Below are 16,256 nucleotides of genomic sequence, written 5' to 3'. Positions count from 1 at the left end.
TTTTTTTTGGTAATAACGTTGGTGTGAACGTAACATTTACTGAGCACAATATACTTTTAAACTGACTTAATAAAATAAAATAAAATACATTTCCCAGTTACACTTTCACTGTAACCATGACAACGCAAATCAAAGTGAGCACCGAAATGATCTTCAAATATGTAAAAGCTAGCTTACGTCTTTTTTTTCCAACCATATCGTTATTTAATTTTTTTTCAGTCTAAATGTATAGTGGAGCATAACTTTTTTTTAAAAAAAGGGAACAACCAAATGCTTAACTAAAAAAATCCATTTCCAGGTAAAATAAAACTAATTACGTGTACAAAATCCTAACTATGTCTGAGCCGCAAAACTCCCGCATTTCATCTTCAAGAACAGAAGAAAGATGTTCAGCGGCGGACATTTTGATTTCCGAGACCACCGAGAAGTTTTTCCAATCTCTGGATGAGTTTATCGAGCAAGAGAAACGGACCCTCGGGTGTCCGGACGAGGGACCGGACGAGCTCCGGTACACCGTCTACCGCCATGTCTTTAACAAGGTATTTTAATAATAATGTAAAGGTCTTTAACGTGAAGGTGTTTTTTTCATGTAAACTTGTTAGATAACTCAACTGTAACTCCTGGAGTACAATTTTCAGTTAATTTGTGCATTTTTAGAGTTATTTGAAAGCTTTAGTCACTTTAAAAATGATTAAAACCTATTATAAAACATACATTATGACATGTTATTCTAAATTAAACCTACCCAGCAGTATATATAGGTGTTGTACCTTTTCCAGTTGCAACATTAAAGTGAGGAACACATGACTGCATTAATTATTATAATCCAATAATATAGTAAATATTATTCTGAAATCGTTTGGTAACCTAAGCATACATTAATGTATGCTAATACTAATACTAATACTAATGCTAATACTTCATTATTGTTACTTTTACCAAAATACTTACAGTACCACAGTCAGTATTTTGGAAAGTGGTCATTGTGATTGTATTTAATGTTTTATGTGAAAATGTGTTTTGTTTCCATAAATGATGACTAAGTACAAAAAGTACAATATTCAGGTATATTCATCATTGATTATAATCCAAGTTCATAACATTTTAAAATGGACCGTACTTTTAGTACTTTAAGTATATTTTGATTCTCATACTTTTTTACTTTGACTTAAATACATTTTTATTTACAGTACTTTTACTTGAAACTTGTGGACATTTTTGAGACTATATTATTGTGTCTGTACCTCTGATTCTGACTCAGCCGCTCTCTTGTTATTTCTCCTCCTCGTCTCGTTTCCTCCAGGTTATTGGCCGAGCGACGGCCTATAAGAAACTTCTGCTGACCATAAAGACGGAGTATGATGATGTAATCAGTGAGCTGCAGAGGAGGGATGAGGTGGCTCAACGAACTCTGGCCTCCTCCACGTCACATGTGAAGTCAGTCATAACCTGCCGGAGACGAGCCACCCACCTGAGAGAGAGGTATGCTATTGTACTATGCTTGTGAGGACGTTTGATCCAAGAGAAGGATGCTTGAGGATTTAAATGTTAGGTCCTGAAAGCCTTGACAAAAGCATCATATCTGTCTATTTAAAACAATATAAAGCTAAACCTTTTTGCATGAATTCCTGATATGACGTCAATGTTTTGAAATCTAGTTTGAATGAGGGATTGTTTCGAGGTTTTAAACACAACTTGCCATCCATTTTCTGACTGCATTCATCTTTTTGACTCTTTCCAGAATCAGCGTCATTCAGAGGGAAACAGCAGAACTTCAAGAGGAGATGAAGAGACAGAAATCATCTCAAGAGCAGAGCACATGGATACCTGGTACCACTGATACTAACACTCAGGCATTTCTTGCTGTAAAGTCAATCAAATGAGCACAAAGAGAGGCAACATGACAACAAACAGACGCAAACACAACTGTGAAGATAAACAAAGAACTACACAAACAGACTACTAAGAGATTATTAGATATAGTGATACAAGTCACAACTTCTTCTCATGGAAAACCAGTCGAGTTGATTAGATCCGTGGCTCGACCATGCATTGGAAATACGTCACAAGAGACACACGTTTACTACAAATAGACACAAAATGATGACTAAGAGATGCAAAACTACTACAAAACGAGTCAAACGAGAGAAGAGACGCTTTGAAAGTGTATCATCTCATTGTAAAACATCCTCGCATCCTTCTCGTCTCCCAGGTTTGACGGTAGCTGAATCAGAGGACCCGGAGGCTCTGGACAGACACCTGAAGCATCTTGAATCCCAGAGAGCTGCTCTTCTGGACAGGAAGAGTCACTGCGTCTCTCTGGAGGTCAAAGCTGAGCTGGACGCCGAGCTGCAGACCGCCAAGGACTACAAAGAGCAGCTGGGCACCAAGAACAAGCAACTGAAACTCCTGTAAGAGCTCTTTAAAGTGTCTCATGTTCAACCCGTTGAAAAGTGTGGAAGCAATTTTGTCTCTAGACCTCTTTTTCCATGAGTTTGAGTCGTTGTAGGAACCCCAAATTAATTCCAATACTTAGGTTTATTGTATGTATTTGTTTAGCAAAGTCCTGGGAAAAAAAGGAAGAAAAAAATCACTTTTAAAAGATATTTTGATCATAACTATGAACATCCAGCATGATATGAGCCAGATGCCCAAAAACGCCTCCTGGAGCGTCAATAAGACACCTTTTTGGAAAGATTAGGACCTAAAGAATCAGAATCTGCAACAAAAATCACAATAAAACAAAGTCTTGGTCTGTTAGGAAGGAGTTTCAGTCAAAAAACTGTGTCGTTCGGTTCAAAAATGCAAAGAATATTACATATTTTATGTCAAAAGATTGTCTGAATGGGGCATGCTGGGACTTAAAACGAGAATAGGGGTTTCCAAAAGGTTAAATGGAGCCGAAGAACTTGTAAAACAAACTTTTCTGTATAAGTTACCACGTTTACATCAGTCATACATCCATACCAGATGGAGGGACGCTCGTTGAGCAGCTGTCGTCAATATTCTCCAAATAAATCAGTTTGTTCTGTATTTTTGTCCGTCTGCAGATACATGCGTTTGAGATTAGTGTCTGACTGGCTGTCCAGCTTGGAGGAAGAGAATCAGCAGGTTCCCCTGGAGGAACTCTTGGGTTCCACACTGGAGAACATCAGACGGATGAGCGGTGAGACAATGCTGCGAACAAACAAAACACTTTGTGATTCATATTCATGGGTTTTATGTGTTGACCTGTGGACTAGAAGTCGACCCGATGACACATGATCACAGCGGCTCATTTGCATAAAGAAATAGAAATAGTAACAGAAGTGAATAAATAAAGAAGAAAATGAAAACATCTCACATTTGATCAAATAATCAATATCTGCATTAATTGTAATATTATCTTATTTTTAGTTTTAACGGCAATGTTATTTATTTATCAAATCGTTTCTGCATATCCAGGTATCGTTTCATAAAGTTCCATCTCTCAGTGTCAATTTATGTTTGAAACAAACAAATATACACACATTCAAGTTATTTCCATAATTATTGAAACCTGTCTTGATATTTTTCCATCACCTCTGAGCCAACACTTAGGCCTAGGTTAAAAAAACAATCTCCCATCACCCCGCAGTCACGGAGGATGAAGACATCGCCATCGACACCAAACTGTTCGAGCACGAAGAGCCGATCGGAGTCGACGAGGCTAAACTCCTGCGAGATTACCTGAACAGGTGCGGCGTTGGCCAGACAAAGTCTTGATGGGTTTATCTGAACTCTGCAGACTCTCTGAAGCGTCTTTCTCCGCCCGCCAGGTTCATTGAGCTCTTGGATTCGGCGCAGTATGAGGAAGCTGCGCTCCTCGCTGCTCGATCTCCTCGAGGAGCCCTGAGGAACCTCGACACCATGGAGATGTTTAAAGGTGGGGTTTTTCTCCTCCTCCAGCCCTCCGTGAGCTCAACAGACAGCGTTTGTTCCTGTTTATTGCTTCCTGTTTGTTGTTAAAACGCGTCTTCCTGCTCACCTGTCTCTCTGCCAGGTGTGCAGGCCTCGCCGGGCTCTCTCTCCCCTCTCTTCCTCTTCTTCGACGCTCTACTGGCGACCGTCCCGGCCGGCGACGAGCTGCCGGCTGCTCTCTCCCTGCAGCTCGTGCTCTGTTCCCTGCAGCAGGGCGCCACGCGGCTCATCACCTACGCCGTCAACAACAACAAGTAAACACATCACGTGCTTTGTATTTTTTTTACCATTAGCTGCTGCTGCTCGGCTCCTAACGGTCTTTTATCCTCGCAGACTGAGCTTCTCCGAGGAATTGGGCGACATCCTGACCGAGCATGCTCAGAAGAGCCCCGGCGTGGCCGACCTGTGTCTGGCGTTGGCCACCAGCGTCTACACGGCCTGCGGGCTGGACAGGAAGACCGCATTGAGCATGTGCAGGAGAGGCTTCATCGACAGCGCGGTCGACTTCATGGACCATTGCCGGGACTTCACAGCTGGTCTGTGTGTGTGTGTGTGTGTGTGTTAGTTTGACTTGTTCGACCATCGCGGTGACGACATTCCTACACCGTGAGGACATTTTTGGTCAGTCGTCACTATTTTAAAGGTTTTGTTTCTACTTTTGATTTAGTTTCAATGGTTAAGTTTGATTTAAAGCGAGAGGTAGGGGCCAGAGAATCACACTGATATTGAATTTAGGATCTTCATGTGTTACTTTTAGATTACTGAGGGAGCTGCTCTATATATTTTAAAAGTCTTTTATGCCTTCAGTCTGTAGAAAAGTCTTTGTATAAAAAGAGGGGTTAAATTTGCACGACTGGAACTTTTTAAACCTCTTCAAAAGGTTTGTCTTTGTCCAAAGAAAGACGGACAAACTTCATATTTAGCGCCAAATTGCACTGTTTTGGTTCAATAATGATCGAGGCTCACTTATGCTGAATCATCGAATCGTTTTTTTTTGAAAAGTGAATAATAGATTTTCATGTTGGAATTACACTTTCAAAAAAAAAAATCTCCATTAAACTAGTTATTATTGAACGAAAAAAGGAAAACATCAACAGCAGCTGATTTGGAAATGTTCATCAAACAGGGTCCTCAAAAATGAAGAAAGACAAATGTGTTTCCTTGCATAACTTATTCAAAAGCGGTTATCTCTCTCTCTCTCTCTCTCTCTCTCTCTCTCTCTCTCTCTCTCTCTCTCTCTCTCTCTCTCTCTCTCTCTCTCTCTCTCTCTCTCAGAGGACTATACGTGGGTTCTGGATCGCCTGCCCAGCATCTCCCTCATCCAGCTGTTGACAGCACCTCAGCAGGGCCGGGCGGCCATCTTGTCAGTGGGCGTGGTCTGTCACACTCTGCTGGCTGACCCTCAGCAGCAGCAGCAGCAGATCGCTCTGCAGCTCCTGGGCAGCTTTGTCAGCAAAGGACGAGGTAAACACAGACTGTCAGCAGGCCCGAAGCCAGCGGTAACACAACGCAGTTCTGGTGCAGTGTTTGTGTCTGTTTGGTAGTTTCCTGACTTGCGACAAACGCTGCCGCAGTGCAATGTTGGCATGAAGTTCACAGATTTTAGTCATGAATCTACAGAAAAACAGAAGTATGCAAGCGCTTTGCTTTCGTTATTTCTATATATTTGCGTATTGATACTTCTGCCTTTTATTTTACCACTCATTCGATCAACAAAGAAGATATTGGCGAGGTTCTCCAACAGAACAGCTGTCATGACATAGCACGGTTGTGGGTATTTATAGCGCCTTAACTACCAGTGCTAACAGCTTGGAAGAGCCCAATATAAATGTGCCCGAGCCCACATACTATATGTTCTGTGCTGTAACAAATGTCCCTTTTTAACAATTATTAATAATCATGTTGCATCAGAACAGGCTTGAAAACATGAGTAATGTAGCTAGATATCAGCTGTAGTCATTGAAAAAAAGGCAGGTTTGATCAATATTAAGACGATACTGACATTTTTGGCCCCAATGTTTGTACTGAGAGTTTTGCGTTTGCTTAATTTTGTACAGTTTTACTCGGTTTTGTAGTTTTCTTAATCTTAATCTGTCTCGTTCTCGCTGTGTGTCCCCGGTTCCTCCGCAGAGGTTCTGATGGAGGTGATCCTGCAGGACAGCGGCGCTTCAGTGGACGTCTGGACCGCCGTGGCGTCTCTGTGCTCTGAGCTGGACCGGGCTGACCTGAGCCGCTCCATCCTGTCCATCCTCCTGGACCAGAGCGGCACCAGGATCCTGTCCCCGGACATGGAGGGAGCCGAGCTCATGGATCACGTCTTCCTTTGAGAACTGAACCTTGAAAAGGTTGAATAATCACAGAAACATCCGTTTTCTCTTCGTATGTGTGCCGGAAAAGCTTTAAAAAAAGTTGTTTCAAACACTTAAGTTCTGGTAGCTGTTGTGTCAAAGCTTAAATAGCACTTTAAGTTTCTGTTTCAGACAAAAAATGTGTTTCCCTTCATCTTTAATATCAGAATCTCTGACGCTCAGATATAAAACCCAAGGATTTGAATGTTTATGTGGTGAAAACCAGACCTAGTCTTGCACAGCCAGACCTATTTCCACATAGCCGTGGCAGCGCTAAAGAAAGGTCCGGCTCTACACATTATCATTCTGGTGCTCCGGCTCATTTGTAGTTCTTTAAACAATCACAATAACAGATAAGAAGGGAGGAAGAAGCTGATGCCAACAGTAAGCTTTAAAGCACAGGCGACATCCGGTTAGTCAGACTATAACCAAACTAAAGTCACACATTGTACAAAAGTAGAACGGCAGAATGATAGAGCACAACATTTGACCTTTTAGGCGTAAATGTTCACACATCTGATCCCTCAGCTGTCGAGGAGACCTTTGACCTTCAGTTAGTTTCAGTGAGATGACTCAGGGAAAAAATCTGAAGCAGTGGCGGCTGACAGCCAGCAGGTGGCGAACAGATTCACAAACTCAAATGAAAGTGGCCTTCAGACATTCACGCAGGAGTGGAGCACTTTGAAAGCAAGGAAGCACAACTTGTTAAAATTATGTTCCTAATGTTGCCCTCTTGTAGATCACTTATTTATCTCACCTATGAACATGCAGCATGATATGAGCCAGATTCCCCAATAAAAACGCCTCCTGGAGCGTCAATAAGACACATTTTTGGAAAGATTAGGACCTAAAGAATCAGAATCTGCAACAAAAATCTCAATAAAACAAAGTCTTGGTCTGTTAGGAAGGAGTTTCAGTCAAGAAACTGTGTTGTTCGGTTCAAAAATGCAAAGAATATTACGTATTTTATGCCAAAAGATTGTCTGAATGGGGCATGCTGGGTATTAAAATGAGAGCGGGAGGACTTCCAAAAGGTTGAAGCAGGATTTATTACGTTTTACAAGACATGAGGGCAGAAACTCAGAGGTATAAATATACTGGTTATATATAATAGTGTAATAATAGTTTAACATTACTGTGATAATGCTTAAATATAATGCAAAATGCTGAGGCTCCACATATTTCTTTATGGCTTTGAAAAGTTATGTATTATTTTGAAGTTATCTTTGCTAATATGTTTTGTATTTCTTTCCCCGTCTATTCTTTTTTTTTTTTTAATGGTATGAAATGAAACACAATTTCGAAAATATTACCAGCCCAGCGCTTGTACAAATACATCAAGCGTAGCAGGTTTATAAAGGACACACAAAATAATTATATAACTTCTCAAACCGAACCAACGCCCTCGCCGCTGGCTGATAACATCTATTTTATTAAAGGTGTTTACAGCCGCGGACAATCAGACAGCGAGGCTGTAAATCACTGCTTGCAGTGTGTTTAAGGAGGCAGATAACGGGCAGGTGCATGGAGGGTTCTCTCTCCAGAGCCCATATCAGATGCATCCTGTAGAACTGCATCTGTGAGCAGTGAAGAAGTCAAAATACAAACACAACTGTTCAAAAACAGTCCGTTACAAGGTAAAGTCTTGTGTTTGAAATCCCTTGTTCACTAAATTAACTCCTAAATCTCAGAGGATTATCATAATGCACTAATCTTTAACCCTTAATCTATCTAACATAACCCCAGTTTAACTGTAATCTGAACCGATATGTCCTCACAAGATCAGCAGCATGCGCTCGAGTCCTCACAAGTCCGACTAACCCGACGACACACACACGCTCAGCAGGTCAAACAGAAGAGGCTTTGTGTCGGCCGTAGGCCTCAATCTGTGTACGAAGCTACACACACACACACACACACACACTGAGCAAACACACTCCCACTAGTCTATAAACTGAGGCTGACTGTTTACCCAGCATCCTCTCTGTCCAGCTCTCCACGTGTTCTCTCTCTGCTCGCCTGTAAAAAAGGAAAGAATCAGGAAATGAAGCTGGTTTTTAGCCGTGAAGTCTCACAAGCGCTGCAGTCGGGAGGTGATGCAGAGTTTATCTTTTGATCAGCGGCGTGGGAACGCTGGCACGCCGCCTCGCAGCCGCCTCGCAGCCGCCTCGCCAAACCGGTTTTTAAACCTCGCCGGTCCTGTTGGTGCTCGTCCTTGTTCACACACCGCTGGAGTCAAATCACTCAACAATGAACTGAACTTTCATCCGACAACAACTGGAACATCACACCCGAGAAAATACACGTTTCATTAATATACCGTACCGATCCTTTGCCAACCCGAGTACACGGTGGTACTGCAACTTTTACTGAAGTCAATGATCTCAATACTTCTTCTACCGTTGATATACTTGTGTTTTTAGCACAACATTTCATTAAAAATGTTCTTTGTAACAGTTCCTATTAGAAGAAGGAAAAGAGATAAAGATACGAAGATCCAGTGCTGACTCACAACCGCCTGGCTCCATTAACAGCCTATTGATCTCCTGCACTGTGTGTGTGTGTGCGTGTGTGTGTGTGTGTGTGTGTGTGTGTGTGTGTGTGTGTGTGTGTGTGTTTCTGTGTGTGTGTGATGCTGGTCCGGCATGACACAGCTTCTTTGGTTTCAGAAAATGATCTTCTTCTACTTCTTCAGAGAAATAAAGTGTTTAAAAAGCCTCTTGGATCAGCTATGAAATGCATCACGGCAGAAACATCATGAATCTGAGTAAAACAGGGACAGGGAACATTTCAATGAATACTTTTACTTCAACTACAATGACCTGATAATACTTTTTATACAGAGTTTAGAGTGGTTATAGGTACTTTCACCACTTTTGTAAGATCCTTAGAATAATCAATGGGCCATATAAATACACTTGGATGTCACCCTCGCATGTAATTGGGTTAATTAACATACACACACACACACACACGTACACACACACATCATCATCATCATGTCTCATGCCTCGCCACGCCTCATAAATAGAAATATTTCCCATCAGCCAGCTCTGCCGAGTATTTTCCACCAAACCAACAGCAGCAACACCTTTAATCCATGGAAACATCAACTGGAACCAACACACACAACATATGCCCATTCCTGATGTAATGCGCTCAGTCAGGAGGCTGCGTGTGTGTGTCTGTGTGTGTCTGTGTGTGTGTGTGTGTGTGTGTGTTATAAATACTCGGGCATCAGTAGAAAAAAAAAGAGAAAAATGCTGTGTAATCCCCCCTCTCCCTCATCTCTGTGCATGTGTGTGTGTGTGTGTGTGTGTGTGTGTGTGTGTGTGTGTGTGTGTGTGTTCATGTACTTTTTTGGGAGTACATTTGAGTGTTAGACCTTGAAGGTGAGGACATTTTCACCGTCCTCACCGCTTCTGTTTGAGATTAAACACCTGGGTTTGAGGTGAAATGGCTGGTTTGATGCATGCTGGGAGTTCATTCTTCAGTTAAAAACCTGAATATTTTTGGTATTTTACAGGCAATTCACTGTAAAGCTGCCAAAACTAGTAATGAAGAAAGAAAAGGAACAGACATAAATCAATAAACTATCTCAATCCTAAAGAGCAGAGTAACACTTTTCTCCCTGTTGATGCGATTCATCCTAAAAAAAAAAAAAAAAAATCTGACAGTGTAGGAAGAAAAAGAAGAGCACAAAAACAATTTAAGTTGGGACACAGTTTTGTAACTCATAATTACAAAATGATTCAAATATTTGTACCAAACAACCTGAAAGACGTTCGTATAGAAGCAAAGACTGAAAATGTGCTGCAAGTTAGTTTAAAAAAAGTGGTTTTTTTTGTCGTTTTTGTCTTGGTCATACTTTTTTTGTTGTTGTCATAATTATGTTTTTTTTTTCTTTTGTCAACTTTTTTTGTCAAAATTATGAATATATATATATTTTTTGTCATACTTTTTTGTCATTATGAATATTGTTTGTCATTTTATTTTTGTTGTTGTCATAATTAAGATTTTTTTTCTTTTATCAACATTTTTTGTCATAACTATGATTTTTATTTTGGTGTCATAATTCTGAATATAGATTTTTTTTATCATCATTTTGATTTTTTTTTTAGTGATACTTCTTTTGTCATAATGATTTTTTGGTTTTATCAACTATTTTTGTGTCATAATTATAAATATCTATTTTTTTGTCAACTTTTTTTTGGTCAAACTTATTTTTTGTTGTCATAATTTTGGTCATACTTTTTTTTATTGTTGTCGTAATTATGATTTTTTTTGTCAACTTTGTTTTGGTCATAATTATAAATACAAGTATAAAAATGTCGCCTGTGACTTTATACAATATATTATATCACTGGGTCATTATTAGAAGTTGAATTAAAATACTCAAGTACAGCACAAGTACCTTAAATGTACTGAAGTACAGTTACGTTCCAGCACTTGCTCCATACACCATGAACAACATATAAACAGTAAATTAATATGTATTTATGTATTTATGTCTCCTCCTCTCTGGTCTTGCCGGCGTCTGTCAACTTCCAGCGAAACACCGTAAACAGTTCAAACCTGTTGCAGAGCAACCGAGCAGCTGCAGCATCCCAGCCTCAATGCTGCATGACTAAAGATATCTCTGTGTCAACACACACACACACACACACACACACACACACACACACACACACACACACACACATATTCACCATTAAGTTTTCATTTGCATATGTATTTATGTATAAAGTATGTCAATGTTGAGAATCAAAGATACATTGTGAATTCAGATTATTAACAACATATAATCAACTAATAACGTATGATTTCAAATCTAGATTAACCTTTTGGAAACTGTGCGTGAAAATCCTCCCGCTCCAATTTTAAGTCCCAGCATGCCCCATTCAGACAATCTTTTGGCATAAAATACGTCATTCTTTTTCATTTTTAAACCAAACGACACAGTTTTTTGACTGAAACTCCTTCCTAACAGACCAAGACTTTGTTTTATTGTGATTTTTGTTGCAGATTCTGATTCTTTAGGTCCTAATCTTTCCAAAAAGGTGTCTTATTGACGCTCCAGGAGGCTTTTTTGGGGAATCTGGCTCATATCATGCTGGATGTTCATAGTTATGATCAAAATATCTTTTAAAAGTGATTTTTTTTTTTGCAGATATACATTTTTTCCCAAGACTTTGCTGAACAAATATATACAATAAACACAAGTATTGGAATTAATTTGAAGTTTTTATGACGACTCAAACACAGGGAAAAAGAGGACTGGAGACAAAATTGGTTCCACAGTTTTCAACGGGTTAAAGTAATAAACACATGAATGCATCAATAATTATAATCCAATTATATAATATATCATTTTGAAATAGGCCGTTCTGCAGGATGAGTACTTTTGGGTACTTTAAGTATATTTTGATACTGTTGTACTTTTACTGAAGTAAACTATTGAATCCAGGACTTGTAACAAAGTATTTATTAACTGTAACATGTACTAATTCTCTTAAAGTGAAAAATATGAGTATCTGTGTTAAAAACTCACTTTGACACAGAGCCACTGTTTCAACATGAACTCTGGAGGCCGAAACACACAGAAAAAGATGTTTCCAAAAAGCGCTGACGTTGCTTCTGAGGTAGAAGCGACTGCAGCGATGACCTCATCTGATGGGAGTGTAACCGGAGTGCTTGATAGAAGGTGTGTGCAGGAACAAGACACGGGCGCTCACATCATGTGCAGTGACTCACCACCGGCCGACAGCGACTGCTGCAGCATCCTCCAGTCAGCTGACTGCTGTTTCCAACACAACACGCTGCACGACAAACAGTCTGCTGCAACACGGAGGCAACACCACTGCCATGTGTGCGTCCTTTTAGAGCCACAGATCAAGTCAGACAACGCCAGCGCGACTACACTTCATCTCCTGCTAATTTATTCCTCGTTGTTTCCATGTTTTTTCAGTCCTCCGCCTGCTGACACACTGTTGCATCACTCCATCACATCAGTGTGCATAACCAGCCTTTTCTATTGTTGTGTTGAGTTGGCCACGCCCATCTACACCCGATTTTGAGCCTCACATCTGCCTCCAGGGTTTTGACCTTTCTGCTTTGCTTCAGTCACGTTGACTTGTGCACATTCCTGTGTCACCCTCTGTGGAAACGTGTTAGGAGCACGGAGGCAAAGTGGGCAGAAGTTTGGATTTTTAATGTTTTATTTTCATGATGAATGAAACGTTCCTGAATACAGGAATCCCCTGACTGATTGATGCTCGACTAAAGGGCGAAGAGTTCCTTATTTCTTTGTGTTTATGTCCGCCTGAGTCCAATATTCTCCTTTTTGTACCTCTGTTTTGGTTTCCACCAACTTCTGAGAGAAGTTTCGGACTATTTGCTAAATTATCCACTATATGTTCACCAGCGAGTGCCGCAGCTCAGAGTGGTTTCCTGTGTCTTTATTACAGTTTGTTTGTTTTTGGTCTCTGAACGTGACACTATGACAGCAGTGAGAGTCAACCAGAGCAAGGAAGTAAAAAAACAAAAAAGAAAGAGAAGAAAGGTGTAAAATTGAGCTGTTTAGACCTTCAGACCTTGTTAACATGCTCACAGTTTCCTCATCACGCTCTGCGACATGAATAACCATGTCGAGAGAGATGACAGAGACATGGAAGCCCCCACCCCAAAGAATATAAATAGAAAAATCTGTCAGCATGTTGGCTTTCATTTCCTAGTGTCTTTAAATAAAATGTCAAACTTAACTGAAACCATAACGGTTTTTAATGCCTCTGCGTATTAAGTTAAATATGTTTATTTCTACTTGAATTGCACAATTTTAGTTTCCCAGCGCTGTGAAACTTCAAACCCTGAGGCCTCAAACTGTCCTAACTTTCAGACTCTCTCAACTAGTTTCAATATTTCCAAGCTTTCCGATTCTGTCATTTACGTTTCTCTCTCTGAGAAACGTTTCTTCATGGTTTAGAAAGTTAAAAACATGTGACTCACCAAACGGTTTCCCCTTCGCTACTCAAACCTAAACTATGTCACAATGAAGTTCATTGTTTCTAGCTCAGCGACCAAAAAACAATTGTTCTACAGAGAGCAGGAGGCTAAACACCCTTCCAAAGTTCAACATGTAACCGTGAACCTAAAGACAGTCGATTCCCCTCTTTTTATCTGCTGATGGAGGCCACAAAGGGTTACCGAGAGCTCCACAAAATGTCCAGTAAGTGCCAAATTCCCAATAGATCAACCAGAAGATCCATTAAAATCTAACACCGATTAGAAACATTCCAGACGCGTCTTCCTCCCAGAGCAACGGCGTGTCGGTTCGTCTCTCAATACTTCCCCTTTGGTATGAAGGACTGAGTCAAAATAGACAAGAGTGTGAGTTAATGGTAATAAAGGAACGTCTCACCCAGAGCAACAGTGAGGCTCATTCATAGTTATAGTTTTTGGACAACAATGGAGCTCTATGGCACAGAGGAGGAAGAGAACTGAGGCTCTGATACACACACAACACTTGTTCCTCGATACATCCAGTGTTGGTTTGAGTCTGTGCATGAAGAGACATGTTAAATATCAGCAATCTGAAGCTGTCATATATATATATATACTTATGTATATATAAATACACTTTTACATTCACGTGTTATATATAGTACTTGACCTATATCATCAGTATGTGGTGTAACTTTATACATCTCAAACTGAAGCTGAGTCTGTCCCCCCTGCTCTTCTACTGATTCATGCTCCTCACACACACACACACACACACACACACACACACACACACACACACACACACACACACACACACACAGAATGAATCTTTTACTGTGACCCTCTGACTTTTCCCTCAAAAGCCATCATAAGGTCAATGTTTGGGTTTAGTTCTGGGAGGAACACACCTCGTCAACTTTCGGATGAATTCTCATACAAATAAAATCGTTGCACAGATTAGTTTTAATGACTCGGGTGATCCTCTAATTTTCCTTGTGGTGCATTCAACAGTTTGACTTGTTCTGCAACTTCTACTGAATTCATATTTTGTGCAGGAATCATGATCTCCAGAGGAGGAAACCTGATGACATTTTACCCCCTAGGTAACTAGAGACTTTAAGTATACGTTGTTGATAATACTTTTGAGGTGTGACTTTTACTGAAACCATGTTTAAATCATGACATTAATGGAGTAAAACTTCTAAATACCTCTCTCAGTACTGCCTGTCTTTGTGTGACACGTGTTGGCTGCACAGTAGTAGTAGTAGAAGGAAGGAGGGGGGTACTATTTTTAGGTTCTTGTACTTTACTTGAGTCATTCCATTTGAGCTACTTTATACTTCCACTCTACTACAACTCTACATTGATTTACAACATTAACTGTTGTGTTTTTATGTGATAAGTAGATTATGCAAATAATCATGTACTTTTATTTGCAACTGAGTATTTACATTGTTATATTGCTTCCTTTACTTGCAACACTACTTAAATTCAATCAATGAGTAATAATCAAATCATTGTCAGAACTACGCACCAATGCATGGATGTTTCAATACTTTCATGGTTGATTATACTTTTAAAGTATGACTTTGCATTTTGGTAAGGTTAAACGTCTGCGTGCCGTCCAGGCCACCGTATGACATGTGTTGGCAGTACAGGAGCCAGAAGGAGGAAAAAAAAAAGAAAAAAGAGTAGGTTAAAGTTATGTAAAAAGCGCCCTGCTGGAGTTATGTCACAGAACAGACTGAACTTCATGCTCCTAAATTTTAGAGGAGGTGTCCCATTACACCTCCACTGTGCTGGGCGGGGTCCGCCTCTAACATAGACGTGCTCTGATTGGCCAAAGGTCACGTCACTCAGGGGTCAACCCGCATGTAATTGGTCAGGAGAGTTCCCTTTCCACTCCTTCTCAACTTCACAGTTCATCCGAGACTCGGGTTCGACTCAACTGTCGTGTGGCGCACTTGTCCAACTCTATCCGGTGTCACGAGCAGACGTACCGGGAGAGAGTTACCGGTTTCGCAGCTTTCCCCCCATTCCCGTCTCACCGGCAGAAGTTAGTACCACGAGGAAAACCGAGCCCCAAAAACGAACTTTTTTTTCACCTCGGAAGACAGTTTGGGGATAGACAAGAACTAAACAAAAAACTAAAATGGCAGACCACGTCTCTTCCACCACTCCTCTGTTCGGTAGGGAGGCGCACCACTACGAGGCCGAGCCGGACAAGCCCGTACAGGACCACTTCAGCATGGATGATATTGTGGACTTGGTCGGCGGGGCTCAGGACGCCTTGGACCGTCACTTAGCTGAAGACAATGAGGCGCTAGAGTTCACAGAAGAGGAGCCAGTAACGTTACCAGAGCCTGTCCGCGTTTGGGACCCGGTGTCGGTGCCAAAGATAACAGAACCGGAGCCAGACTCCACCAGCTTTTCTTTCGTTCCCGACGACATCCCGCCTTTAATCGCCAAGGAGCCCAAAGAAGTTTTCGCCCCGAAAGTCCAACCCGAGTCTTCACAGATCGAGCCGGAGCCACAGGCTGAACCCGAACCTGCCCCGGAGATCGACGCCCTCCCAGCGGCTGAACCCTGGAAAGCAGCCCCAGCTTCCGCAGAAGCAGCAGAGCAACCTGCGGTGACAGAGGAAGCACCAGCTCCAGCATCTTGTGAGTGTCGAATCTAAAACAACGTGTCTTAACTTTATCCTATGTTTTTATTTAGCGAGTTTAATCTACTTAAAAACAATATATACATGTATTTCAACTGTACGTTATGAGTGAGATTTCGTTAAAACGGTTTTTCTAACGGTTAGTGCACGTTATGTCGAACGTTCCATGTGAACGACCGTTAGCATAGTCTGCTCGTCCACACGCCGGAATGGAGATAAATAAAAACGAGGGGCGTGGCGGCACATGTATGTCCTTTTTAAACCAACTGTAATTCCAGTTAAAGTTTAAATCCTATTGAAAC

General features: G+C 41.0%; 2 protein-coding genes across 5 annotated transcripts in view; both read left to right on the top strand.

Moving 5' to 3' along the window:
• Positions 1-149: 149 nt before the first annotated feature.
• Positions 150-6,365, top strand: LOC137779450 (clathrin heavy chain linker domain-containing protein 1-like). The gene is made up of 11 exons (XM_068567185.1): positions 150-539; positions 1,304-1,482; positions 1,742-1,830; positions 2,213-2,411; positions 3,051-3,166; positions 3,617-3,716; positions 3,798-3,904; positions 4,022-4,193; positions 4,273-4,475; positions 5,215-5,403; positions 6,070-6,365. The coding sequence occupies exons 1-11, from the start codon at positions 336-338 to the stop codon at positions 6,264-6,266; spliced, it is 1,755 nt and encodes a 584-aa protein (XP_068423286.1). The 5' UTR covers positions 150-335; the 3' UTR covers positions 6,267-6,365.
• An 8,850-nt stretch (positions 6,366-15,215) lies between these two features.
• The window catches only part of LOC137780223 (reticulon-1-A-like), a 28,036-nt gene continuing 26,995 nt past the window's right edge, over positions 15,216-16,256 (top strand). For all 4 annotated transcript variants that reach the window (XM_068568669.1, XM_068568668.1, XM_068568667.1 and 1 more), the window contains exon 1: positions 15,216-15,952. In XM_068568669.1, the coding sequence (XP_068424770.1) occupies positions 15,442-15,952 (511 nt within the window). In that variant the 5' untranslated portion in view covers positions 15,216-15,441. The remainder of the gene's footprint in view (positions 15,953-16,256) is intronic.

Source organism: Clinocottus analis, unplaced genomic scaffold (genome assembly GCF_023055335.1).
Source record: "Clinocottus analis isolate CAN_PGR_092001 unplaced genomic scaffold, fCliAna1.0.p SCAF_8, whole genome shotgun sequence".
Taxonomy (NCBI): Eukaryota; Metazoa; Chordata; class Actinopteri; order Perciformes; family Cottidae; genus Clinocottus; species Clinocottus analis.
Note: the sequence above shows the minus strand (reverse complement) of the source record. Positions and strands in the feature narration are given on the sequence as shown.

Excerpts from the sequence above, each read along its gene's own strand:
- LOC137779450 (XM_068567185.1), top strand. The coding sequence starts at position 336 with ATGTCTGAGCCGCAAAACTCCCGCATTTCATCTTCAAGAACAGAAGAA. Across the intron at positions 3,717-3,797 it reads CTGCGAGATTACCTGAACAG|GTTCATTGAGCTCTTGGATT; the intron begins GTGCGGCGTTGG and ends TCCGCCCGCCAG. Across the intron at positions 5,404-6,069 it reads CTTTGTCAGCAAAGGACGAG|AGGTTCTGATGGAGGTGATC; the intron begins GTAAACACAGAC and ends GTTCCTCCGCAG.